At 44.1% G+C, this 27219-nt stretch overlaps 1 protein-coding gene and 1 pseudogene across 3 annotated transcripts in view; one reads left to right on the plus strand and one right to left on the minus strand.

The window, feature by feature from the left end:
* Nucleotides 1-8634, plus strand: part of LOC139446134 (nuclear receptor subfamily 1 group D member 2-like) — a 116749-nt gene extending 108115 nt beyond the window's left edge. For all 3 annotated transcript variants that reach the window (XM_071227432.1, XM_071227431.1, XM_071227433.1), the window contains 6 exons: nucleotides 1074-2032; nucleotides 2576-2684; nucleotides 3844-3985; nucleotides 4455-4585; nucleotides 5629-5721; nucleotides 6380-8634. In XM_071227432.1, coding sequence (XP_071083533.1) covers nucleotides 1074-2032; nucleotides 2576-2684; nucleotides 3844-3985; nucleotides 4455-4585; nucleotides 5629-5721; nucleotides 6380-6543 — 1598 coding nt within the window. In that variant the 3' untranslated portion in view covers nucleotides 6544-8634. The remainder of the gene's footprint in view (nucleotides 1-1073; nucleotides 2033-2575; nucleotides 2685-3843; nucleotides 3986-4454; nucleotides 4586-5628; nucleotides 5722-6379) is intronic.
* A 3116-nt stretch (nucleotides 8635-11750) lies between these two features.
* The window catches only part of LOC139446641 (uncharacterized), a 34316-nt pseudogene continuing 18847 nt past the window's right edge, over nucleotides 11751-27219 (minus strand).

A 27219-nucleotide genomic window follows, 5' to 3' on the forward strand; every position in this document is an offset into this window, starting at 1 on the left:
GATGAAACATCATCAGTGGCTGCCTCACTATCAACCACTAGACAGGGAAGGGGTAGACCATGACACTGGAGGGTAGGGAAGGGGTAGGCCATGACACTGGAGGGTAGGGAAGGGGTAGGCCATGACACTGGAGGGTAGGGAAGGGGTAGGCCATGACACTGGAGGGTAGGGAAGGGGTAGGCCATCACACTGGAGGGTAGGGAAGGGGTAGGCCATCACACTGGAGGGTAGGGAAGGGATAGGCCATCACACTGGAGGGTAGGGAAGGGGTAGGCCATCACACTGGAGGGTAGGGAAGGGGTAGGCCATCACACTGGAGGGTAGGGAAGGGGTAGGCCATGACCCTGACACTGGAGGGTAGGGAAGGGGTAGGCCATGACACTGGAGGGTAGGGAAGGGGTAGGCCATGACACTGGAGGGTAGGGAAGGGGTAGGCCATGACACTGGAGGGTAGGGAAGGGGTAGGCCATCACACTGGAGGGTAGGGAAGGGGTAGGCCATCACACTGGAGGGTAGGGAAGGGATAGGCCATCACACTGGAGGGTAGGGAAGGGGTAGGCCATCACACTGGAGGGTAGGGAAGGGGTAGGCCATCACACTGGAGGGTAGGGAAGGGGTAGGCCATGACCCTGACACTGGAGGGTAGGGAAGGGGTAGGCCATCACACTGGAGGGTAGGGAAGGGGTAGGCCATCACACTGGAGGGTAGGGAAGGGGTAGGCCATCACACTGGAGGGTAGGGAAGGGGTAGGCCATCACACTGGAGGGTAGGGAAGGGGTGGTGTGGAGTCCATCTTTATTTAGCCTGATATAGCAGCGATACAGTTGCTGCAGTAGAGCTTTGACTTCTGTTCGATGATAAACTCTAAGGTCCATGATTCACAAGGAATGTTGTGTGTTGCTGAGTAAGTGTCATCTCTGCTGGATTCCGGGTAAGAACAGGTCCCCAGCAACCTATCCTGGTTTATAATTGATACTGAAGACTGCAGTGATTATAGATACTGGTGACAAAGGGATGTTATGACAGCTAAATGTACTTATTTCAAGGATTCACGATTCCTTGTTTCATTTCAGCCTCACGCCTTGGTCGACGTCCCAAACGACTGAAAGACGTAAGCGGCGATTCACAGCGATCTCATCAAGTCAACCTTCCAATAGCACCGTACCCCTCCCCAGCAGAACTCTACAGACTCAGAATGGCAGAACTTCAGAAACTCCTCCAAGCTAACGGCACCTTCAAGTCGGAGCTGATGCAGGCCTTTCTCTCGGCAGCACAGGCCAGCTTCCGTGAGCACGCCAAGAACAGCACCACGGGGTCCACAAGCACCACCAACACAACTCACACAACCCTTGACGGGAACCAGAACACGTACACACAGGGCATGATCCCGTTCGGGAACGAGTCGGGGTACTCCAGCATGAGTAGCCCGGCTAGCAGCAAGAGCCAGTCTCCCCTTCACGACAACAACCATCCACAGATGCTCAACAACAACCAGATGATGGACAACACCAACATGAACACCATGCCACCTACCACGACCTACAATGCCAACACTACTCTGGGTCACCAGCAGCAGCAGCAGCAGCAACACCAGCAGCAGCAGCAGCACCCTCTTGGCATGACGAACACGCAGATTGGACACAACATGCCAAGCACTCACGTGTCCAACATCTCCAGCCCAATGTCCAGTACGACCCTGCCCAACACGCCAAGCCCAATGTCCACATCGTCCAACCTCAACGCCCCTCTGCCCATGCCCTACATCATGCCCCAAGACTGCCCCGTCACCATCAAGACCGAGCCCACGTCTACAGGTGCCTGCGACTTCCCTGATTCCAATGGCAACCAGGCGATGGAAGTGTTGCGGATGCTGGATGAGGCGAAGCAGACGCCGGTGGGGTCGCGGAGGCAGTTGATTCAGCAGGTACAGGAAGCAGTCACCACAGCTCATCTCAGCACCTCCCTCAACACCATCAAGTCCGTGCAGGATGCCAATGAGCGACTGAGAAACTCCACAATGCCGATACAGATGGTGAGATGTCTGGGGTTACTGCATGCTTATTACAAATGTTATATTTGGGATAACACTTTCTTTGTAAAGTACCGATTCTCGTACTTTTTTTAGTCCCCGGACGGGACTCAACCCCAAAAAGTACGAGAATCTGTACTTTACAAAGAAAGTGTTATCCCAAAAATAACATTTGTTACATTTGACCACTTTCTAAATGGCATTGTGTGTTCATGCATGCTTGTTGCTTTAAATACATCTTTCCATTAACGTTAATAAAATATTGTGTCAAATCCATCAAAACCATATATAGATCAATTGTAAGTGATTGGCTAACCGAGAAATTACACTTTTGTTTATTCTTCCATAAACTGCCGAAAATAATTAAGAATTAATTTTTTGAAAGTAGAATAATTCTGTTAAAGTATAATAAGTTCCCAGTGAAGAAGCTCTTAACCTACATTAGATCCTTGTTAACCTGGACACAATCTATGGTACGGTCCGATGGTGATGTTGCTGTGTTAAATCTTGGTCCTGTGCTGATGTTGCGTGTTGTGTTTGTTGCAGCCCGACATGAGCAAGTTGTCCCTGAGTGCGGACTCCATGTGGCAGGGCTTCCTGTCCCAGATGGTCCCCGAGATCACCAATGTTGTCAAGTTCTGCAAGAAGTTGCCAGGTAAGTGGGGGAGAGGTAGTCGGGGTTCTGGGGGAGAAGTTGGTCCCTCGTGAGCCATACTGGTCATCCGCTAAAATGGATTGGATGAACAATTTTGTAGAATGGATGCACAGTTGGTAAAACTGTGACACAGCTCTGCAGAGTTGTCTCCCTTAGGTGTGCAGGGATCCAGTGATAATTTTTGTTGGTTTGTAAGCAGCATCCTCATGGTGACCCGTGAAGATCTGGGGTAGAATAGATTTTCAGCAACGCCTGCTTGCCATAAAAGGCGACTATACTTGTCATTAGAGGCGACTAACAGGATCAGGTGGTCAGGCTCGTTGACTTGGTTGATGCGTGTCATTGTATTCAAATTGAGTGGATGGATGCTCATGATGTCAATCACTGGATTGTCTGGTCCAGACTTGATTATTTACAGACTGCTGTCTTGTAGCTGGAATATTGCTGAGTGCGGTGTAAAACAACAAACAAACGACTAATTAATTTATCAATGTAGCAAGTTATACAGCACATATTAATGTATCAATGTAGCAAGTTATATGGGTCAAAAATCTGTTAGTCTAAAAAGATATGTCTTGATCTCTGAAACCAAAGTCCTCATGGGATTCTAGTGGTCGAGTGGATAGAGCGTCCACCCTGTGAGCGGGAGGTTGGTGGTTCGATTCCCAGACCTGTCATACACAAACATGTTAGGGGCACGGGTGTCCCAGACTAGTGTCGTCTAAGGCGCCGTGATTCGCTGTGCAGAGCCAGAAACCTATGATTGTGGGTTCGAATCCCAGTTTGCCCCGATTATGTTTCTAGGTTTGTCAGCACCATACCCATGCTCGTGGATTTCACCGAAGTGGTAAACGTCTGAGACCTGCATCACTCCGGTTTTCCTCCCACATTAAGCTGACACGCCGCGATATAACTGGAATACTGTTTAAAGAGGTGTTAAACCCAACTCACTCATTCACTCACTCACAAACATGTTAAAAGATGGAACTTGTTACGTTGTCTGGCACTGGGCATTTAGAGGATAAAACAAAGAGTCTGTATACTGTGTCTGATTGGGTTTATCCATGTTAAACTGTGGCATGGCATCTCAGTGTGCCAGCACTATAAAACCAGAATTAGTCGATATTAGAAATATTAGATATTAAATATTTGTGTGCAGGCTTCACGGAGATTGAGCAGGAGGACCAGATTAAACTCCTGAAGCAAGGATCCTTTGAAGTGATGATGACACGCTTCACGATGCTGGTCGACGTAGAAACAGAGGAAATGCTGGACCCATCGCACAAGATGAAGTGTCCAAAGTGAGTAGACTGAACAACAACAACAACAATAATAATAATAATAGGTTATTTATATTGCACATATTTCCACACCACTCCGGCATGCTCAAAGCGCTATTATTACCCCGGTCATTCTCAGCTCCCTGGGTGTTATGCAAATCATGCTGCCTGTTACGGGCTAGAAGGTTAACGACCACATTGCCATCTCATCCTACCGGGTACCCCTTGCTGGCTGAACTCATTTCAGAACCACTCTGCATATTGATGTTTATCATATTGTTTCGATTGTGAGGTAAACTTCAGCATACTTTAACCTAGGGAATATAGAACAAGACTTTCTATGCGAAGCCTCTCCGTTGTCAGGGTGATCACATCAAATAAATCATAAGTAACAGTGTTTGGTTTTCGATCACCACATCGGAAGTGACATTGTTTTGGTACATTTATTTAGACATCGGATAATGTATCTTCACGTGGATCTTGTTTGCAGGCAAGTTATCATGTCGATGCCGATGGGAAACTTCTTTCAAGAGTTCTTCAAGGTCGCAGGGGAGCTCAACCCCCTGAACTTGACCGACAGCGAGATCGGATTGTTCTCAGCCTGCCTCATTATGTGTCCTGGTGAGTTGGTCTGAACTGAAGGGCAGTCCCAACAATGTTATCTTCTAAAAATAGATCTGCATCTTTACATATTATGATGTCATTAAAGTCATATTCAGTATTGAGAATGAGATTCAGGGGGTCCTTGGGATAAGCCTACTGTTAGAAATTAGAAACAGCTGGTAAGTTCTTTAGTATGGACACTGTAGGATAAAATGTCTTTAGTGTGGACACTGTACGATAAAATGTCATTAGTGTGGACACTGTAGGATTAAATGTCTTTAGTGTGGACACTGTAGGATAAAATGTCTTTAGTGTGGACACTGTAGGATAAAATGTCTTTAGTGTGGACACTGTAGGATAAAATGTCTTTAGTGTGGACACTAGGATAAAATGTCTTTAGTGTGGACACTGTAGGATAAAATGTCTTTAGTGTGGACACTGTAGGATAAAATGTCTTTAGTGTGGACACTGTAGGATAAAATGTCTTTAGTATGGACACTGTAGGATAAAATGTCTTTCGTGTGGACACTGTAGGATAAAATGTCTTTAGTGTGGACACTGTAGGATAAAATGTCTTAAGTGTGGACACTGTAGGATAAAATGTCTTTAGTGTGGACACTGTAGGATAAAATGTCTTTAGTATGGACACTGTAGGATAAAATGTCTTTCGTGTGGACACTGTAGGATAAAATGTCTTTAGTGTGGACACTGTAGGATAAAATGTCTTAAGTGTGGACACTGTAGGATAAAATGTCTTTAGTGTGGACACTGTAGGATAAAATGTCTTTAGTGTGGACACTGTAGGATAAAATGTCTTTAGTATGAACACTGTAGGATAAAATGTCTTTAGTGTGGACACTGTAGGATAAAATGTCTTTAGTGTGGACACTGTAGGATAAAATGTCTTTAGTATGGACACTGAAGGATAAAATGTCTTTAGTGTGGACACTGTAGGATAAAATGTCTTTAGTGTGGACACTGTAGGATAAAATGTCCAGGACCCTAACCCCAGTGGTTTCTTACACTTTGATGTAAGCTGACATGGTGATGTTTGATTTCAGATCGCCTGGGTCTGAAGAATGTGAAGGCTCTGAATAAGATCCAGAATCTGTTCCAACAGTCTCTGTACATGATGCTCGAACAGAACCATTCTGGTACGTATCGACTCTTACTACCTCATGCTTGTCTCCCTATCGAGGTTCAGACTAGGTCCCCAGTACCTCATGCTTATCTCCCTATGAGGGTTCCAGGTCAGACTAGGTCCCCAGTACCTCATGCTTGTCTCCCTGTGGGGGGATCCAGGTCAGACTAGGTCCCCAGTACCTCATGCTTGTCTCCCTGTGGGGGGTTCCACGTCAGACTAGGTCCCCAGTACCTCATGCTTGTCTCCCTGTGGGGGGATCCAGGTCAGACTAGGTCCCCAGTACCTCATGCTTGTCTCCCTGTGGGGGGTTCCACGTCAGACTAGGTCCCCAGTACCTCATGCTTGTCTCCCTGTGGGGGGATCCAGGTCAGACTAGGTCCCCAGTACCTCATGCTTGTCTCCCTGTGGGGGGTTCCACGTCATACTAGGTCCCCAGTACCTCATGCTTGTCTCCCTGTGGGGGTTCCAGGTCAGACTAGGTCCCCAGTACCTCATGCTTGTCTGCTTTACTTGCCAGATGATGATTGGCTTGGGGAAAGGCCAGGCCTGTCTCCCTCATAGAACTTTTGACCACTCACTCACTCACCCGACCACTCACTCAGTCGATCACTCACCTGCTCACTTACTCATTCGCTCACTCGCTCACTCACTCGTCCATTTGTTTCCAGAACCAGACACATTGTTCCTGAAGCTGCTGACCTCAGTCCCTGTCCTCCGAACCATCAACGAGGAACACTCCAAGGCCATCAACAACATCAAAATGACCCAACCGGGAACATACGAGGAAGTGTTCCCCGCCTTGCATCAAGAAGTGTTCGACGGCAAACTGTAGGCAGCCAATCGGGCAATCAGAGACTCCGTAAGAAAGGCTTGCTATGGCCGATGATGTGATGTTGACGCACGATGCGGAGAACTGTTGTTGGTTATACATGCGGCGACATATTACAACAGTACAGCGTCTGGCAGCTGGTCCAGCTCAGTAAACCATCTCTCAACTTTGTTAAAATTTAAATTAAATTTTAGGAGTTGAATGTAGCTGAAGACAGATGAAATGGCTCAAGATTGTGGCAATGTAACAAGTGAGAACTCTCTGTCGTCATGGACGCTTGTATTGGTAGTAGTTAACCTGTTACAAGGATACAACATTTGTGCCTACATCAAAGTATTGTAGTTTACAATTAAGTGTCTTTGAGAATTTTTAGATATACCGTAATTGACGTATTATACAAACGGAACGATTTGAGATTCCAAGTTTTATGATTTTTTAGAAACTTAAAAAACTGTTCAACCGAATAAACTGAATTAGGATATCTTTAGGATGTGAATGTTTTAAAAATCTATTCATGGAAAAGAAATCTCGACATTATCTTAAAAATGTTTGTTTTTTAAAATTGGGTTCTTAATACGTGGTATATTGTAGTATAATTCCTCTTGAGGGCAAGTCTTCTGTAACAAGACGGACACTACTTCATCTTCATTGAACAAAAATCCTTTTCCATGACTATTTGAAATTGTAAGAGAGGTTGAATGGTGTTGAAGGTGTAGAATATTGAGAACATGTGATACAACAGGGCTTGTGTGGATGAGTGAATGTGGGAGTGGACGTTGTTCATGTAAATATAGGTCATGTGTTGGAAGGGCCCTGTCGACTGCCAATTGCGAGATTCATGTATTGTGTATCATATACTATGAAGTTTATCGTCTGAGCATTGTTATTGATTCATTGTAAACACCACATCAACAGATGGAGATGTTATTGTACAGATTAATCTATTTGTATATAACCTGTGTAACAGTAGACCATAATCACTGACCTTTGGAGACTTATTCGTCCTATTTTCAGAGAAACATTTGACTGATCCTTGAGGTTTTTAGTGGTGTGCTCGTCAACCCCTCTGACAACTGGTTGAACACCATCTCTGGCTAGTTTGATCTAGTTTAATCCAGATTGGTCTAGTTTGAACTGGTTTCATCCAGATTGGTCTAGTTTGAACTAGTTTCATCCAGATTGGTCTAGTTCAAACTAGTCTCATCAAGATTGGTCAAGTTTTTAGTGGTGCTCTCGTCAACCCCTCTGACAACTGGTTGAACACCATCTCTGGCTAGTTTGATCTAGTTTAATCCAGATTGGTCTAGTTTGAACTGGTTTCATCCAGATTGGTCTAGTTTGAACTAGTCTTATCAAGATTGATTTCAATCTGGTTTACAGGATAAACATTTCAACCTGATTTAGGCTGGACATAGGAAATAGACAATATTTGTGTCCTTTTTTTTGGTTGTTGTGGGTTTGAATCCAGCTTTACCAGTTGAATGACCTTTGGTCTGTCAGTGCCAGCTGTGACCTGAGTGGAAGACGCCTGACCTGCTGTAACGTGACCATGAGCCCCATGTTGACATCTAGGTGTAGTTATTATATATCAGTGTCTCCGTGCTCATGTCTTCATGCTTATGTGTCTTGTAAAGGATTTAATATTTCGTGTTCACAAAGTGCATAATTTGTGTATAATATTTCAGGGATATAATTATGTACAAGCTCCATAGTGCTGACTATCACAGTATCTGTTACCTGTGAGTGTTTTATCCCGCCTCAGTTAGGGGGGGGACTTTGGCTCGTTAACCTCAGGTTGCAAACACTAAGTGCTAAACCAAACATTTCAGCATCGGCTTTTTTTCTTTATATGACGAGATAAATGTTTTTCTTAAATATTGATTCAGATATGACTATGTTCATCTACTGCTTTAGTAGACTGTTTTGAAGTGAATTTTTATCTCCATTTTTTTTTAGACATTGATTTTGTTAGGTTGCATTGTGTTTGTTATCTACTCTGCCTTGGAAGCCTGTGTTTCAGTTGTTTGTATTATTGTTTTACAATGCCGATGTATGGAAGTAAACAATGGGAATAAAGATTCATAAATCAAAGAATCTGTTGGTGTTCTGTGCATGTTGTACTAAGTGTGTGATCGTCTTAATTTCATACTTATTTAGGGGCGGTCGGGTAGCCTAGTGGTTAAAGCGTTCCCTCATCACGCTGAAGACCCGGGTTCGATTCCCGACATGGGTACAATGTGTGAAGCCCATTTCTGGTGTCCTCGGCCGTGATATTGCTGGAATATTGCTAAAAGCGGCGTAAAACCATACTCACTCACTCACTCATACTTATTTAAAAGCATGAATACATGACAAATTTTTATGGACAGCAACTTCTTTTTGTTTTTTGTATGTTTCAGAGCAACTTCTTGCTCCTTCATCGTACTAGAATAAAAGAAGTTGCTATGTATAAAAAGCTGAAGTGTCATGTATTTATGTTCTGCCAACTTCTAAATGCCTATCTAAGACTTTATTTATGTATAAAAGCATCAGTAAAGGCTTGTCTCAGACATTCAGCTGAGCTTGTATCTTCATGAAGATCCGGGGTAGAATAGGTCTTCAGCAACCCATGCTTGCCATAAAAAGCAACTGTGCTTGTCGTAAGAGGCCACTAATGGAATCGGGTGGTCAGGCTCGCTGACTTGGTTGGTACATGCCATTGTATCCCAAATGCGTGGATCAATGCTCATGATGTCAGTCACTTGATTGTCTGGTCCAGACACGATTATTTACAGACCGCTGTCATATAGCTGGAAAATTGCTGAGTGCGGCATTAAACAACAAACAAACAAACAAATTGTAACTTCAATCAGGCGAGCCAGTTCATCTCCTTGGTTATCAGAAATTATGGGTCAAAATGCTAAGAGGGAGTGTGGTTTTCATATTTACTCATGTACCATGAGTCCTACGTTAGAACCCCCAGCAACCTATGATTGTCGTGGTATGTGGTGACTTAGTGGAATGGTCCAACTCAGTGGAACTTGTTGATTGTGTGTCATGGCATCTATCAGTGGTGGGGGCGGTAGGGTAGCCTAGTGGTTAAAGCAGTCGCTCGTCATGCCGAAGACCTGGGTTCGATTCCTGACATGGGTACAATGTGTGAAGCCCATTTCTAGTGTCGCTCACCGTGATATTGCTGAAATATTGCTAAAAGCATCTTAAAACCATACTCACTCACTCACTCACTCACTCACTCACTCACTCACTCTGTCAGGGGTGTGTCTGGCCGCGAGTCAAATAGCGGGAATGATGCTGAGTGCAGATTAAAGGCTGATATGGATGGATTGTTATTATTATTATTATTATTATTATTATTATTATTATTTACAGAATAAAATAAATAAAAAATGCAGCAAAGAGGGTTTGTGTAATCCTGGCACAGTCAGGCTGGTTAGGCTCATCATCAGCTCAGGGCCCTTGCCCCCTCTACACGCAGCCCAGACAGGGAATGGGACTTCTCCCAGGAACCGCTGCCAAGTCAAACCCATCCAGAACTTTTCAGGGAATGTGAAGACTCCCAAACACTGCAGCCTTCTGCATTACCCAGATTGTCAGAAGGGCTGTATTCCTGGTAGCAAACCCGGGTACTCTCCCCATGTCAGTCAACAGATTGGGAGGTACCAAACCTATGGCACCAAGAACAATGGGGAGATGAACAACTCGGTACTTGGGATGCAAGTGTGATGTTCTGTAAGCGACGTCCGCATATTTGCCAAGTTTTTCCTGAATCTTGTCAATCACATTAGGGTCAAAAGGGACCGAAAATTCAATGATATAAATGATTTCATTGGAGATAATCCAAAAAGGACAAGATTTGGTCTGAGGCTGTATGAAGTCCTATTCCAAAGAAGTTTGTATCATTTTCCATTACACCCGATTCTGGGTCGTACCATGGATGGACCAACACTACGTGAGTGAGTGAGTGAGTGAGTGAGAGTGAGTGAGTGAGTTAACAAATAATGTCACGCTTCATGCTGGTGCCTTATCTATTATTTTTCTTGGTATTTTTAGTAACATGTTTATGGCTTTATATACATGTATTCAGCATATACAAAGGTGTACCACGATACAACCACACCACGGTAAGATACGTGCCAATACAACCACTTGTATATACCTCGATACAACCACTTGTATATACCATGATACAACCACACCACGGTAAGATACGTGCCAATACAACCACTTGTATATACCACGATACAACCACTTGTATATACCATGATACAACCACACCACGGTAAGTTACGTGCCAATACAACCTATTGTATATACCACGATACAACCACTTGTATATACCACGATACAACCACTTGTATATACCATGATACAACCACACCACGGTAAGATACGTGCCAATACAACCACTTGTATATACCTCGATACAACCACTTGTATATACCATGATACAACCACACCACGGTAAGATACGTGCCAATACAACCACTTGTATATACCACGATACAACCACTTGTATATACCATGATACAACCACACCACAGTAAGATACGTGCCAATACAACCACTTGTATATACCACGATATAACCACTTGCATATACCACGATACAACCACACCATGGTAAGATACGTGCCAATACATCCACTTGTATATACCACGATACAACCACTTGCATATACCACGATACAACCACACCTAGGTAAGTTACGTGCCAATACAACCACTTGTACATACCACAATACAACCACTTGTATATACCACGATACAACCACTTGTTTATACCCCAATACAACCACTTGTTTATACCCCAATACAACCACTTATTTATACCCCAATACAACCACTTGTTTATACCCCAATACAACCACTTGTTTATACCCCAATACAACCACTTGTTTATACCCCAATACAACCACTTGTTTATACCCCAATACAACCACTTATTTATACCCCAATACGACCACTTGTTTATACCCCAATACAACCACTTGTTTATACCCCAATACAACCACTTATTTATACCCCAATACGACCACTTGTTTATACCCCAATACAACCACTTGTTTATACCCCAATACAACCACTTATTTATACCCCAATACGACCACTTGTTTATACCCCAATACAACCACTTGATTTCGAGTTGGAAGTGACGCCGTGAGCAGCAGACAGAAAGCCTTCTGCTTCAGTTTTCAACCCAGGCGACTTCATCTAAGTGAAGGCCTCCGCAGGGTTGCTGATCCTCTCAATACACTGCACATAAAATCGATGAAGTGGTCCTTCAGATAGCCTCTCCTTGAAAAAATGAGTCTTGGCCGATTTGATATGGCACTTCGCTTGGTTCACACTCATTTCTGTACGGTCCAGCAGTACAAAACCATCAACAAAATCAACATTGACATTGAGATTATATCCCACATCCTTGGCTCGATCATGAGTCTTGATGTGCTTCACAAGAGGATCAACAGACCAGAGCACCAGCAGGAAGAGCCTCCAGGTTAATCGAACCACGCCCTCCCATTACGATTGCAGATATAAGCGATTGAGGGAAGAGCGAGGGTGGTGGGATCTATTGTCTGACATGATTCTTGGTGTGAGCGTGTCAATACCCTGAATTTCTTGTTTCGTCCAATCAACATCACCGAGAGAATATGAAAGGACGGGTACAGCATAAGTATTTGTGGCTTTAACTTTATTTCGAGAGTTCAGCTCTGAACTCCAGATTTTCGTAAGTCTACGTTTGTACTCTGCCCGAAGTTTTTCCTTGATATGGGCATTCTGGAGTTTGTCCCTAACCTAAGTAGTATAGGCCTTACATCTTCCACAAGATGGTCAGTAACTCCTCCCCCAAGTAAACTGTCTGATCCTCCCTCTTCATCCTTGCCACGCCCATTTCAGATTAAGAATGTTGCATTTATCGAATCAAAGGACAATGCCGATATCATTAGAAAAGGACTTGTTAGTGTGGATCCTCCATTGGCAATAAGTTCAAGGTCATGCATGTAAAGGTGAGTGAGGATTTTGGGGGATCTGTGCCGGGGAGGTCCAGGCTGATAACCTTCCTCTTTGCTAAGCGGGGCGGTCGGGTAGCCTAGTGGTTAAAGCGTTCGCTCGCCGAAGACCCGGGTTCGATTCCCGACATGGGTACAAAGTGTGAAGCCCATTTCTTGTGTCCCCCGCCGTGATATTGCTGGAACATTGCTAAAAGCGGCGTAAAATCAAACTCACTCTTTGCTAAGGAAAAAGCTAAAAGGATTTAGTGACAAACTGAAATGCAAAGAAACTAAAAGAATCGCCCTGAAATATTCCTGTTCTAAAAGAAATTGGTTCCAAAGTGGGGAGCCTCAGTTTCTTGGCTGCTTGCATTGTCTGCCCACTCACGCACTGTACTGTGTAGTGTACTGTGTAGTGTACTGTGTAGGGTGTACTGTGTAGGGTGTACTGTGTAGAGTGCACTGTGTAGTGTGTACTGTGTAGTGTACTGTGTAGGGTGTACTGTGTAGAGTGTACTGTGTAGAGTGTACTGTGTAGGGTGTACTGTGTAGAGTGTACTGTGTAGGGTGAAGTGTACTGTGTAGAGTGTACTGTGTAGGGTGAAGTGTACTGTGTAGAGTGTACTGTACTGTGTAGAGTGTACTGTGTAGAGTGTACTGTGTAGAGTGTACTGTGTAGGGTGAAGTGTACTGTGTAGAGTGTACTGTACTGTGTAGAGTGTACTGTGCTGTGTAGAGTGTACTGTGTAGAGTGTACTGTGCTGTGTAGAGTGTACTGTACTTGTACTGTGTAGAGTGTACTGTGTAAAGAGTACTGTACTGTTTAGAGTGTACTGTGTAGGGTGTAATGTACTGTGTAGAGTGTACTGTACTCTGTAGAGTGTACTGTGTAGGGTGTAGTGTACTGTGTAGAGTGTACTGTACTGTGTAGAGTGTACTGTGTAGGGTGTAGTGTACTGTGTAGAGAGTACTGTACTGTGTAGAGTGTACTGTGTAGAGTGTACTGTGTAGGGTGTAGTGTACTGTGTAGAGTGTACTGTGTAGAGTGTACTGTGTAGAGTGTACTGTGTAGAGTGTACTGTGTAGGGTGTAGTGTACTGTGTAGAGAGTACTGTGCTGTGTAGAGTGTACTGTACATGTACTGTGTAGAGTGTACTGTGTAAAGAGTACTGTACTGTTTAGAGTGTACTGTGTAGGGTGTAATGTACTGTGTAGAGTGTACTGTACTGTGTAGAGTGTACTGTGTAGGGTGTAGTGTACTGTGTAGAGAGTACTGTACTGTGTAGAGTGTAGTGTACTGTGTAGAGTGTACTGTGTAGAGTGTACTGTGTAGAGTGTACTGTACTGTGTAGAGCGTACAGAACTGTGTTGTATGTTCCACGTGGAATGTTGCTGACGTGGTGGAACCAGCTGCCACGTACTGACACCGTCCACGTGCTGACTGACAACTGTACTCCCGTCACCCGGGGTTATGTAACATACGCCATGCATGACGCTAATTAATCAACAGTCAATTAGTAGGGAAAACACTCATGAAGTGGCCAGGATGTTAAGCGAGACAGGAGCAGGCAGTGCTTGAGGTACAACGCTTGAATGTTTGTTTTGTTTATTGTTTATTTATTGTTCATTTATTGTGTATTATTGTTAAAGAAATGACGACAGCATTTGATTTCAGCTTGCTCTTTATATTGAAAAAAAATTAAACTTAGAAATTCCAAAGCCAATAAAAACTGAAGCGCTCTGTCACAATATGCCAAATATTATCCAACCATCTGTACTATTGGCCTCATGGCCTGACTATACGAAAATAAATTCTGTTCTGATCTGTTTTTATTGTTTACCAACCAATTATTCACTCATCAACGTTGGAGGTCATCTACGGTCGGACATACATCTGTGAGTGAGCGAGTGAGCAACGATCTGCTTAGAGTGATTGAGTGAGTTGGGTTTAAGGCCGTTTTTAACAGTATTCTAGTTATATCACGGCGTGTCAGCTTAATGTGGGAGGAAAGCCCGAAGTGATGCAGGTCTCAGACGTTTACCACTTCGGTGAAACCCACGAGCACGGGTATGGTGCTGACAAACCTAGAAACATAATCGGGGCGAACTGGGATTCGAACCCACAATCATAGGTTTCTGGCGTGCCCAAGGGACGCAACTCTGCACAGCGAATCGCGGCGCCTTAGACGACTGGGCCACCCGTGCCCCCGATCTGCTTGGAGAAAGATGACAGACAATTATCTACACGATAAGGGATTCTGAAGGGATTCTGACACAGACCAGGTCAACCTTACCCCGCGTCTGTCTCCGCGGTTTGTCTCGGTTCTTATCAGATCGGGGCACGTGTGTCCCAGTCGTCAAAGTCGCAGCAGTTCGTTGTGCAGAGTTGCGTCACTTGGGCACGCCAGAAACTTATGACCGTGAGTTCGAATCCCGGTTCGCCACAATTACGTTTCTAGGTTTGTCAGCACCAGACCCGTGCTCCTAGGTCCCCCCCCCCCCCCCCACACACACACACTTTGCAGGGCGGTCGGGTAGTCTAGTGGTTAAAGCCTTCGCTCGTCACGCCGAAGACCCGTGATATTGCTGGAATATTGCTGAAAGTGGCGTAAAACCATACGCACTCACTCACTTAGACCTGCATCACTATTCCAAACGGCGTTAAACCCAAATCACTCACTCACTTTTAGCGGGTCACGTGCTATATCGCCAATGGCAACGTTTGCTTGTTTGTTTGTTGGTTGGTTAACGCCGCACTCAGCAATATTCTAGCTATATGACGGCGGTCTGTAGATAATAGAGTCTGGACCAGACAATCCAGTGATTGACATCATGAGCATCAATCCACGCACTTGGGATTGATGACATGCATCAACCAAGTCTGCGAGCCTGACCACCCGATCCCATTAGTCCCCTCTTACGGCAAGCATAGTCGCCTTCACTGGTCATATGGCGACGTAAACCAATATTCACCCACAGTATCTCCGATGCGAACGGGACCTTTGTTTCTGAGTACTGAATACTGACTACTGAATGCTTATCACTGAGTACTGACTATTGCACATGGAGGCACATGCAAGCGTGTATGTGAAAAGCGGCCGAACAGATTGCATGTAGCGGCATCTTGCACTCTCTACCTCTTTCTAAAGTGATGCTGCCTTTAATTGGAACCATCTTCTCCAGCCATAAATGTTCAAGAACAGACTACATAACACTTAGAAGCCAGACTACGTCATTAACTTCTTGGAGTAACTGGTCTTTAACGCTAAACCATGATTAGGAGGAGAGTATGTGGGTGTCAACTTCTTTATTATGAGGGCCACAGCGTTTCGGAGTATACGCTTATTCCTTCATCAGGTAATAACATAGCAAAGCTGGAAGCTTAAGGAGGAAGCCAACGGTTAATTGGCGCTGATGGGCGATAAGCAGTGGACGAATGGAAGCCAACACTTAACTGTTAATTAGCGCTCACAGGTGATCAAGTTGATCGCTGCATCACACACGGAGAGTGTACGAGTGCACGAAGATAGTTTGTCTGATCGCATTGTGAACGCATTGATCAGACGAATGATCAAATATTATGTCATTATATTCAATAACATTTACATCACTTTATATGAAGCACAGTTACTTTTTTCCACTAGTATGTTTCAGCTATGATCAAAATAAGTTTTGGTTTTGTTTGGTTTGTTGTTTTACGCCGCACTCAGCAATATGACAACTATATGACAGCGGTAGAGTGTTGAGTGTAACCAGAATAGATGTTATTGAAATGGTAACCAAAGAAAGAGCTGGCAAGGTCCTAGCTATTGTTGTGATAGGGTTCAATATCACTCAGTATATCATACCTGTATATATGCGGTCTATGTCTCCTGACCCACGGTTCTATCAGATAAAGGACATTATTACCCACGTTGTGAAGATACAGGTGGTAAGATACTAAATCCGTACGTCACACGTGTGTCGTACAAGGTTGACCTTGTTTTATTCGTTTTGATTGGATAACCGTGACCTCTGTCACACCGGGACTACTTTTTTCATTCATAAAAATTCGAGAAACGTTTTGCAACCACAAGGCAGAACAGAAGAAATTAATGAGAACGAGAGATATTTACAAACACTTTATTAAACCAAACAAAATAGTCACACGCGTCAAATTCGGTTTGCATTATTAATAAGTTATGGATAGAGCTTCTACAGACATTATATAATCCAGCTATATCCATTTAGAATGTTCGACTACCGTTCAATAGATCGAGGGTCCCCATGAGCGTGACGCACCGCGACCACTTTAGCAACTTTCAATTTGATTTAACGTAAAAGGATAAGCGTGGTGAAATGAAGTCTGTTTAACTATCTGGACAGATATCCAGACTTACTTGGGATGATCCGGTTGTGCCATCAGTGTCCCTTTCGAAGCGTATTTTGTGGCGCTGTTTCGGGAGGTGTTGTATATTCATGAATGAAAGTACACGACTGCACGACCAGATCACTAAAAGTGAACAGTTCTGATACAAATCATTCGCAGTGGAAGTGTGACTGACTTCTGATTTTGTGGCCCCAAACATCCCAAATGTGAACAATATAAGTAGGCCTAGATCACGGTTGTCTTTACTTATACCGATGGTGACCTTGCCCTTCGATCGTTCGAAGCTTTTCACGTCTTCAGTATAGGGTGGTACAGTTAACATGAATGTCTTTTGCGAACACTCTGCATTCCTTCTTCCAAAATGGTACGAACATGATATAAATTCTGCTGACAGATCAAGGAAACCGAACCATTTTGATTGCACAGACGGGACACCGGCAGTGACCGACTGTAAGTCCGATATTCAAAGCGCGGCGCTAATGTGACTTTTCAAATTTTCATATCGGTGTCCTTCGTACTAACAACATGGCTCTTGAATTACCATAAGTTGAAGAATTTCTTCCAAAAGGATCTTGAGCGTCGGTGCTGTTATGTTTGCAAACATAATTGCAGGGGCATGTTGTTAATGCGTATGCATAGAAATGTCAACAATGCCCATACTTGGGCATATATCAATATTCATGCGCAACCAGATTTTGCAACCGGTTTCAGTTTGGTCGGTCAACGAACGAAAGTTGTTATGTATTTACACTTAAATACATATTTAACGTGGGTAATAAATAAAATACCACACTCATTCTCGTTAGATACCATTTTACGAAACTCGTAAACTTTCTATGGTATCTGACCTCGCTTTCGCTCGGTTAGATGCCATAGAAAGTCCACTCGTTTCGTAAAAATGGTATCTTACGAGAATTTGTGTGGTTTTCTCCATGTCTCGCCACAATACAGTTGCTTCTGAAAGGGGATATAAACAATAACGCAGTGATGTGGGTCAGCTCACTGACACTTTTTACTGGCACATGTGCCGATCAGTGGCATGAGCCTTCCCCATATGATATATGCTTGTCAACCATTCTCTGTACATCACTTGCTTGATAACGGTATATATTAACACACCAAAACGTCGCTCCCAATTGTAATAAATTGTTACTCTAGCGGACAGACCGATTGATTGTTTCGTTTTGCCGCTGTGTTTACATCTGACTGCACTTCGTAACGTTATGACCTTGACCGTGGCCGTAACGTCTCACAGACTAGGGTTAGAGTAGCTTCCCTTTGACAAAGGGCAGTTACTCTAGCGGACAGACCGATTGATTGCCGCGAAAGTCAAGGAGAACCAATTTGTGTGGGCAGTAATGTTGTTTTGCATATATGTCGTTACGCCAGTGTGTAAGAAACAGGTTTCAGTTGGAACTATATTGGCTACTGTACCTGTCCGACTGACACATCACTTACCCTCTGACGTAATATATATTAATGCGCACATTACAGGAAAATTTGCAATGTTTAGGTAATGTTTGAGAGAGATGGAAATAGATTTTTGAGCACAGAATTGAAGACATTATATGATAAAGAGGTTATCACGCTTGTGTGTTTGGGGATGGTAAATATCCTGTAATAGGAATAAACACTCTCGCGTGATAACCTCTATGTATCAATTTGGAAAATATAGGTGAGCACAGTTGTGTTTTGTGGTCAAGTGTATACGTGTGTAGAATGAGTGCATATTTTGCCTTTCCGTTTCATCTGGAACTGTTTTACTTGCTTGATTCTTGCCAAACAATGACCGATTTCCTTGTTCTCAGTTAATAAGAACGCTTCAGTACTTAAGAGAGTTCAACCTACTTAAACGAATACAAATATCTTTGTTTATAAACACATGAAACGTGAAATAAGTCGGGAACTATTTCTATTTTTGAAACTCAAAAATGTTATTAATTAATCTTTTGGTGCCAATGGGGTTGTGTCTTTGTAGTAAATAGTTTGTTATTCCAAATATATACTCTTCCTGTAACAGATTGCTTGCAGTGCAAAACGCGGTCGGGAGACGTCAGAACAATGTCCAAGAAAGGAAACGCTGCCGGGATGAATAGAAACATGGCCGTGTTTATCGTTGGAACATCACGATTTGTCGTGTTTATCATTGGGACATCACGATACTCCATGCCACACACAGCCGTACGTGTTTCCTCCACAATAGTATTGACGTGATGACGTCACAGTGGGGTTACGTAATAATATATAATGACACCCAGACATAGCGTTTCAACCCCGCAGCAAGAAATTTGTGATACTTTTAGTTTCACGGATGTTTTTCATACACAGTAGCAAAGCGACCAATCATTGTGTGGCACCCCGGGATTTATAAATAACTTTTTAGAGTGAGGCCACAATTATTACTTCAGCCACAAGCAATAGTCGACCCAGTTCGACTTCAAAACATGAAATTACAGCCTCCCTATTGGAACGACCATCCACAGTGACTGACTATTTATTCCGCTTCTAAACCCCGATAGAAGCTATGATAGATGGGAAACACGTGTACATGATCTCGCAACGAAGTAAGATCACGGCGGAAAATTCTTACGAACACTCACAACCGCTGACTGGTTAAGATGATACAATGATGACACAATGATGACACAGTGATGACGCTCAGAAATACTTATGACCATTATCAGTCCTACAAAATTTCAGCTTCCTTGGTCTAGTTACTGATCGAAAAGGGGATCTTTAAGCACTTTCAAAATTACTTTTTAACAATTAGAAATAAATATTCAATTTTAATTCCTTGCACCAGCGTGAACAGCTTCATCGCTGGGAAAATCTATATACATGTTCCGCCTGGCTGGAGAAAACACGAACAGCATAACGTGAGAGACAGCAGGTTTGACACAGGTTAGTGAGTGATTGAGCGAGTGAGTATGGTTTTACGCCGCTTTTAGCAACTTTCTAGCAATATCGCACGGGGAACATAGCACCAGAAATGGGCTTCACACATTGTACCCATGTCGGGAATTGAACCCGGGTCTTCGACGTGACGAGCGAACGTTTTAACCACTGAGCTACCTGACCACCCATTGAGACAGGTTAACTACGAACAAGTGCAGTGTACCCTTAACAGCTTGCATGTATTAAGTTTAATATTTTCCATCGCAGATGTCTGTATTGGGGCCTTTTTACACCATAAGGAGGTTTTTACACTAACTCCATCCACGCTGTCCAACTTAGAAATGTCCTGAACTTTTCGGCCCCTGTTTTGTTTTGTTTTGAAACCCACGAGCACGGGTATGGTGCTGACAAACCTAGAAACATAATCGGGGCGAACCGGGATTCGAGCCCACAATCATAAGTTTCTGGCGTGCCCAAGGGACGCAACTCTGTACAGCGAATCGCGGCGCCTTAGACAACTGGGCCACCCATGCCCCCACCATACATTTAAATAAAAGCAACAAAATCCTTTCCATATTGATAAGATATATCTGCAAAAAGCAGATTGTACAATTCCGACTACTCGTTATAATAATATCATGACCATGTATTCATGAATCACTATCAAACAGTGATAATACCAGGTTTTCGCGAAAAGGTGAGCGTATCCTGCTCCATCGGTGGCACCCGTCACAAACACATGCAAAGGCAAGTCAATTGTTCACCTGAATAAAACACGGGAACATGTGGTACAAGTCGAAATAGGGAATAGCATCGGACATCATATTTGTCACTGATGCGTCAATTTTTAAATGTTCTCCACACGTCTACCAAAAACCTTTTTGAAGCGGGGCGGTCGGGTAGCCTAGTGGTTAAAGCGTTCGCTCGTCACGCTGAAGACCCGGGTTCGATTCCCGACATGGTTGTGAAACGTAGATACCAAGGGCTCGGGCTTGGGGAATATTGCGCGACAAGGGAAAGTTGGATAATGAAAAGTTGAAGTCATCCCTCTTGTCACCCAATCTCGTGGAGAGTGTTTTGTCACTCTGAATCTTATGCGAAGATCTAAATATGAAACAGATGAGGCGGTCAAACTGTTCCTTTTATTTCTAGTTCAGATTGGTAGCTCAGTGGAAGGGAATTGGCTATTTGATGGTTATTGAAAGATGCCAGATAGTCGATAGGTGAGGTGAAATGGGGTTTAACGTCGCGTCCAAGATTATTGAACTTATATAGCGACGTGCATGCACGTGTGTGTGTGGCTGCTTGTACTAGTCCGGACTGATGCCGATTTATAGTGCTAGCTCACTGAGATACCATGCCGCAGTTTAACATGAATACCCCACTCAGACACAGTATACTGACTCCGAGCCGACCAGTCCTTGTTTAAAGCCGAGCGCCAGACAGGGTAACAAGTACCATCTTTTAACGTCTTTTGGCATGACGCGGCCGGGGATCGAACCCCGGACCTTCCGCTCTCCGGGCGGACGCTCTACCACTAGACCACGGAGGCGGTCAGATAGTCGATAAACCTGAAGCTTAAGTAAAACTTTTTGGCCAAATTCCCTTGTTGTGACTTTGCCAATCTGAACAGAAAGTCCGATTCATATGCATAAAGAAACAGATCCCCAAGAAGGGGAACACAATTGGTGCCCAATGGGATGCCTACTTTTTGCCTAAATGTCTTACCCCCAGTTTTACTTAGATGTTATCAATGAGGAAGTCCAGCATTTTGTTTTCTAAGTAAACTTCAAATGAGATTTGCCCTCATGTTTAAAAAAATGACCTGAAGCTCTGAAGATAGATATGTAACTTTATCTCACCTTACATTAAAATACCAGCTTCTGATTGGTAAAGGGGCGGGCAATTATTTTCCATGTAGCCCGCTGAGAAATCATTCGTAACACACCATAGGTAACTTGCTTATCTCGCATAAGTATCATTGAGCTGAAATGAACCGACGTTTATCTGAATGCATCTGATAAAGGGAAGTAACTCGGTTCGTTTGCGTCGTCTGCAATCTGTCAATGTGGCTGGATGAAAGCGTTTTACTTCGTGAAACCTCGGACATATATTCCGGGTCTGTATGAATCCATGTCGGTGAGATAAATTCGCTGTCAAACGATCGCTCGGGGTATGTGGTGTGATGTACCCTGTGTGTGAGTGAGTGAGTATGGTTTTACGCCGCTTTTAGCAATATTCCAGCAATATCACGGCGGAGGACACCAGAAATGGGCTTCACACATTGTACCCATGTGGGGAATCGAACCCGGGTCTTCGTCGTGACGAGCGAACGCTTTAACCACTAGGCTACCCCACCGCCCCCACCCTGTGTGTGAGTCTGACCGCTCGGGGTATGTGGTGTGATGTACCCTGTGTGTGAGTCTGACCGCTCGGGGTATGTGGTGTGATGTACCCTGTGTGTGAGTCTGACCGCTCGGGGTATGTGATGTGATGTACCCTGTGTGTGAGTCTGACCGCTCGGGGTATGTGGTGTGATGTACCCAGTGTGTGAGTCTGACCGCTCGGGGTATGTGATGTGATGTACCCTGTGTGTGAGTCTGACCACTCGGGGTATGTGATGTGATGTACCCAGTGTGTGAGTCTGACCGCTCGGGGTATGTGGTGTGATGTACCCAGTGTGTGAGTCTGACCGCTCGGGGTATGTGGTGTGATGTACCCTGTGTGTGAGTCTGACCACTCGGGGTATGTGATGTGATGTACCCAGTGTGTGAGTCTGACCGCTCGGGGTATGTGGTGTGATGTACCCTGTGTGTGAGTCTGACCGCTCGGGGTATGTGGTGTGATGTACCCTGTGTGTGAGTCTGACCGCTCGGGGTATGTGATGTGATGTACCCTGTGTGTGAGTCTGACCGCTCGGGGTATGTGGTGTGATGTACCCAGTGTGTGAGTCTGACCGCTCGGGGTATGTGGTGTGATGTACCCTGTGTGTGAGTCTGACCACTCGGGGTATGTGATGTGATGTACCCAGTGTGTGAGTCTGACCGCTCGGGGTATGTGGTGTGATGTACCCAGTGTGTGAGTCTGACCGCTCGGGGTATGTGGTGTGATGTACCCTGTGTGTGAGTCTGACCACTCGGGGTATGTGATGTGATGTACCCAGTGTGTGAGTCTGACCGCTCGGGGTATGTGGTGTGATGTACCCTGTGTGTGAGTCTGACCGCTCGGGGTATGTGGTGTGATGTACCCTGTGTGTGAGTCTGACCGCTCGGGGTATGTGGTGTGATGTACCCTGTGTGTGAGTCTGACCGCTCGGGGTATGTGATGTGATGTACCCTGTGTGTGAGTCTGACCACTCGGGGTACAGAGGATCACACACAGGGTACATCACACCATATACCCCTCGAGATCGGTGGAAAACATATGGTATCGATGGTCACCACATCAAAAGCCCCATGGACCAAGGAATGAAGTTTTTCCTCAAGTTTGTCATGTGGGATAGTGGTGTACAAAATTGAAAAACAAAACAAATGTATCGACAAAATTGACACCTGGTTCGTTTCAGAGATTGTAAAAAGTCACGCAAATGCTTAGATTTTTTGAAAATCCACATGTATTAGATCCACATGTCTTAAGTACTTTATGAGAATATAACGAAAGTCCTTCCCTTTTTGTAATAAGGATTATGGTTAATCGCTGAGACGGGGTTTTGGTGGTACATTTGCTGGACCCAGCAATATATCTCTCTTTGTACTGATTTTTTATGCTGCTTTGGAATCCAGTCCACAGGTGAGATGAGATGAGATGAGGTGAGGTGAGGTGAGGTGTGGTGTGGTGTGGTGTGGTGTGGTGTGGTGTGGTGTGGTGAGGTGAGGTTTGGTGAGGTGAGGTGAGGTGAGGTGAGGTTTGGTGTGGTGTGGTGAGGTGAGGGGAGGTGACGTTAGTCCAGAAGTGGAATGAGGATGTCTTCAGGTTTTAGGTTGACAGTACTGATGCATGTCTTTGGCAGATTTCTTCCTCAGTTAACATACTGGCGTTATATGTGGCATTATTTGATATGTCATTTATACCAGGTTCTTTGATCAAACAAGTAATGTAGTGATGCTTACATATAATGGTTAAGTTATTTGAGGCCTTGTCAGTGGGAACAACGACAAAGCTGGCTGGGACAGAATGGGTTTGTTCCCAGTTGTCATCCATTTGGTCGGAGGCTGCTCACGATATTTTGGTCCATATTTGAATAACTGACGAAGGCTGTTATTGTCAACAATAGAGAAAGTTCAAACGGTAAGCTTGTAACTGCCTTAGTTGGTTGTTTAACGCTGCACTCACCAGCATTCGACCTGTTTATGACGGAGGCCAGTAAATAATCGAGGCTGGGCCAGGGATGCAAGTGAAAAAGTGAACGAAGTTACCAGACATGTTAGAATTCCGTCTGTGTACTATTTCTAGTAGCGTAAACAAGTTGTTTGTTCTTTGTTTGCAGATCTATACATAAACTTGTGACAAAGCCCCTCGGCACGGATACGGCACGGCTACGTCATCTGCTGACAGACGTGGACGGCTGAAACTGCCCGGAGCCTTGCTGTCATTCTCGTAATTGTCCTCTATTGGCCCCATGGCACCTGCACTGGTCGTAGTAGTAGTCGTAGTCGTAGTAGTAGTAGTAGTAGTAGTAGTAGTAGTTGTATTAGTGGTGGCGGCGGCGGTGGTGGTAGTAGTGGTGGTGGAAGTGGTAGTTGAAGTAGTGGTGGTGGTAGTTATGGTAGTGGTATTAGTAGCTGTGGTAATAGTTATAGTAGTTGTAGTGGTGGTAGTTATAGTAGTGGTGGTAGTTATAGCAGTAGCAGTTGGGGTAGTTATGGTAGTGGTGGTAATGGTAGTAGTAGCTGTGGTGATAGTTATGGTAGTGGTGGTAGTGGTATAAGTGGGATGAGTTGCTGCAGTCTTTATATTTATTGGCAGATGCATCACTCTTTACTGAGGAGACAGAACAATGTCACGTTATACAAAATGACGCATGATACATTTACTCAGAAACGTTGCATAACATTGTTTTTGTGTCTAACGGCCTTGTGGCCCAGTATATACGTGATACAAATGACATCCGCCATTAACCGCCATTGTGTCATTCACACTAATCAAATCCCACACGAGTGAGAATACACTGGTGTTGTTGAACACAAGAGAAGGCTAATGACAGTGCCAGAGGGCTTCCTCCGACAGAATATCCGTGTTTCTGAAGTCAACACTGATTACAGTCGACGGCGCGTCAGTTGCAATACTAAATAGCCTCCACTGAAAACCAGAACTAACACTATTAATGGATTGAGACGGATATAAAGTCTTTGTTCACATCCAGGTTATAGGTTATAGGTGTTTGTAGCTGTATCACGTGACCGGTACATAGGAGGAGGCCACGGTGTGTTTTGGCTGCGTGATCTTGTCTGTAGTCCAGAGATGTCTAGGTTTGTTTGTTTGTTGTTTAACGCCGCACTCAGCAATATTCCAGCTACACGACAGCGGTCTGTTAATAATCGAGCCTGGACTAGACAATCCAGTGGTTGATGTCATGAGCATCGACCCATGCAACTGGGATACGATGACATGCAGTAACCAAGTCAGCGAGTCTGACCAACCGATCCTATTGCGACACGCATAGTCACCGTTTACGGCAAGCATGGATTGCTGAAGACCTATTCTACCCCGGATCTTCACGGGTTTATGTATTGTAACTAGTGTCCTACATGAAACGAGAACACTGTCTCCGTGCACGTGTGGCAGGGCGTGGAGTCATCCCACAGATGCCATTCTTACCTTGTCAGCTTGCTGACGGGGTTAACATCTTTGGTCACGTGGACAAGGCGTCCGACCTCTGATCAGAAGGTCCGTGGTTCGAATCCCATCACGGGACTCGGAAATCTTATGGCCGCTATACACGTAAGGGTGCACGGCCGGCCGTCTAAGATGGCGCAATGCTCTATCTAGAAGACTATGATTTGAAGTTTGAATCCGAGATTACATATATGTTTGTCAGAACCACACACTCGCTGTTGTCTTTCACCAAAGTAATAAACCAAACTCACTCCCTGATTGAATGTCCTTAGGGTTGACATTAACAGTCAGATAGCAGAGTTAAAAGACAAAGGATGTATTGAACATCTTTAAGTAACCATCAATACCCTTGAAAGGATGAATGTATGAATGAATGACTGTAAGTCTTAATTTCCTCTAGAACTGATTCCGGCATCAAATACACTACTTGAGGACACACACCCAGAGCATGTGATAGTCCCAACGAAAGTACAATCTGAACTGTAGACTTTGTGAGCAGTATAAGGAATGTGTCCAGTAGATGTAAACAAATGCTTTAGTGATTGCAGAGTGACCAAACACTCTCCACAAGACTGTGACAAAAGGGATGACTTCAACTTTCCAAAAGTCAACTTTCCCTTCATGTCGAGCAATATTCCTGCAGCTCAAGCCTTATGTGTCTACAACTTTCGAGGTACAAACGAGCATGTTCGTTCTACCAGGATTTCCAAGAGCGTCATACAATTCTTGCTCAGAGTTGTTGATCATTCAAGGCCTCAGTAAAGCTTTTCAAAAGATTTAGGGTGGACATGTGCAGGGATTGCGAGATCTGAAGCATCAGTGACAAGAATGATGTCCGATGCAATTCCCTATTTTGCCTTGTACAATATGTTCCCGTGTTTTTTTTCAGGTGACCAATGGACTTGCCTGTGCGTATGTTTGTGACAGGTGCCCCCGGTGGGGAGATGAGAAGCTGAAAAAGAAGAGAGAGAATTTCGGCATAAAGAAATTGAAGCTGAGAAAAAAAATAATTAAGAATTAATGCTGAGAATGAAATATTTAGATTGGAAGCTGAGAAAGAAACTAGGCTAAAACAGTGCCTCAACAGCTGACGGATTGTTTGATCGTTTCAAGCAGATTTGACTTGTTCCGCCCTTCTCTGAACGTGATGTTGAAAGGTTTTTCTTACATTCCGAAAAGGTTGCTAACAGTTTGAAATGGCCTCAAAGGACCATGTTGTTGCAAAGAGTAGTTTAGGAGAAAAACGCAGGAAGTTATTTCTGCCTTACCTATTGATACGAGTTCTGATTATCAGGCTGTTGAGACTGACGTTTTGAAGGCTAATGAATTAGGCCATGAAGCTTACATGCACAAGTTTAGTCCTGCTAAGGAAAGGGATGGTTCTACTTTTGTTGATTTTGCAAGGGAGAAGAACACTCTATTCGTTTGGTGGTATACTTCAAAGAAGTCAATGGTGTTTTGATAATTTGAGGAAACTTGTTTTGCTTGAGATTGTAAGCAGTGTGTGTCAACGGACATTTGGACATACCTTGGAGAATGGACGTGTACTTGATTGGATAAAAGTTTTCCTAAGGGATATAAATATATC

This window comes from Haliotis cracherodii, unplaced genomic scaffold (assembly GCF_022045235.1).
Source record: "Haliotis cracherodii isolate W230 unplaced genomic scaffold, xgHalCrac1.p SCAF_6, whole genome shotgun sequence".
In the NCBI taxonomy this organism is placed as follows: domain Eukaryota; kingdom Metazoa; phylum Mollusca; class Gastropoda; order Lepetellida; family Haliotidae; genus Haliotis; species Haliotis cracherodii.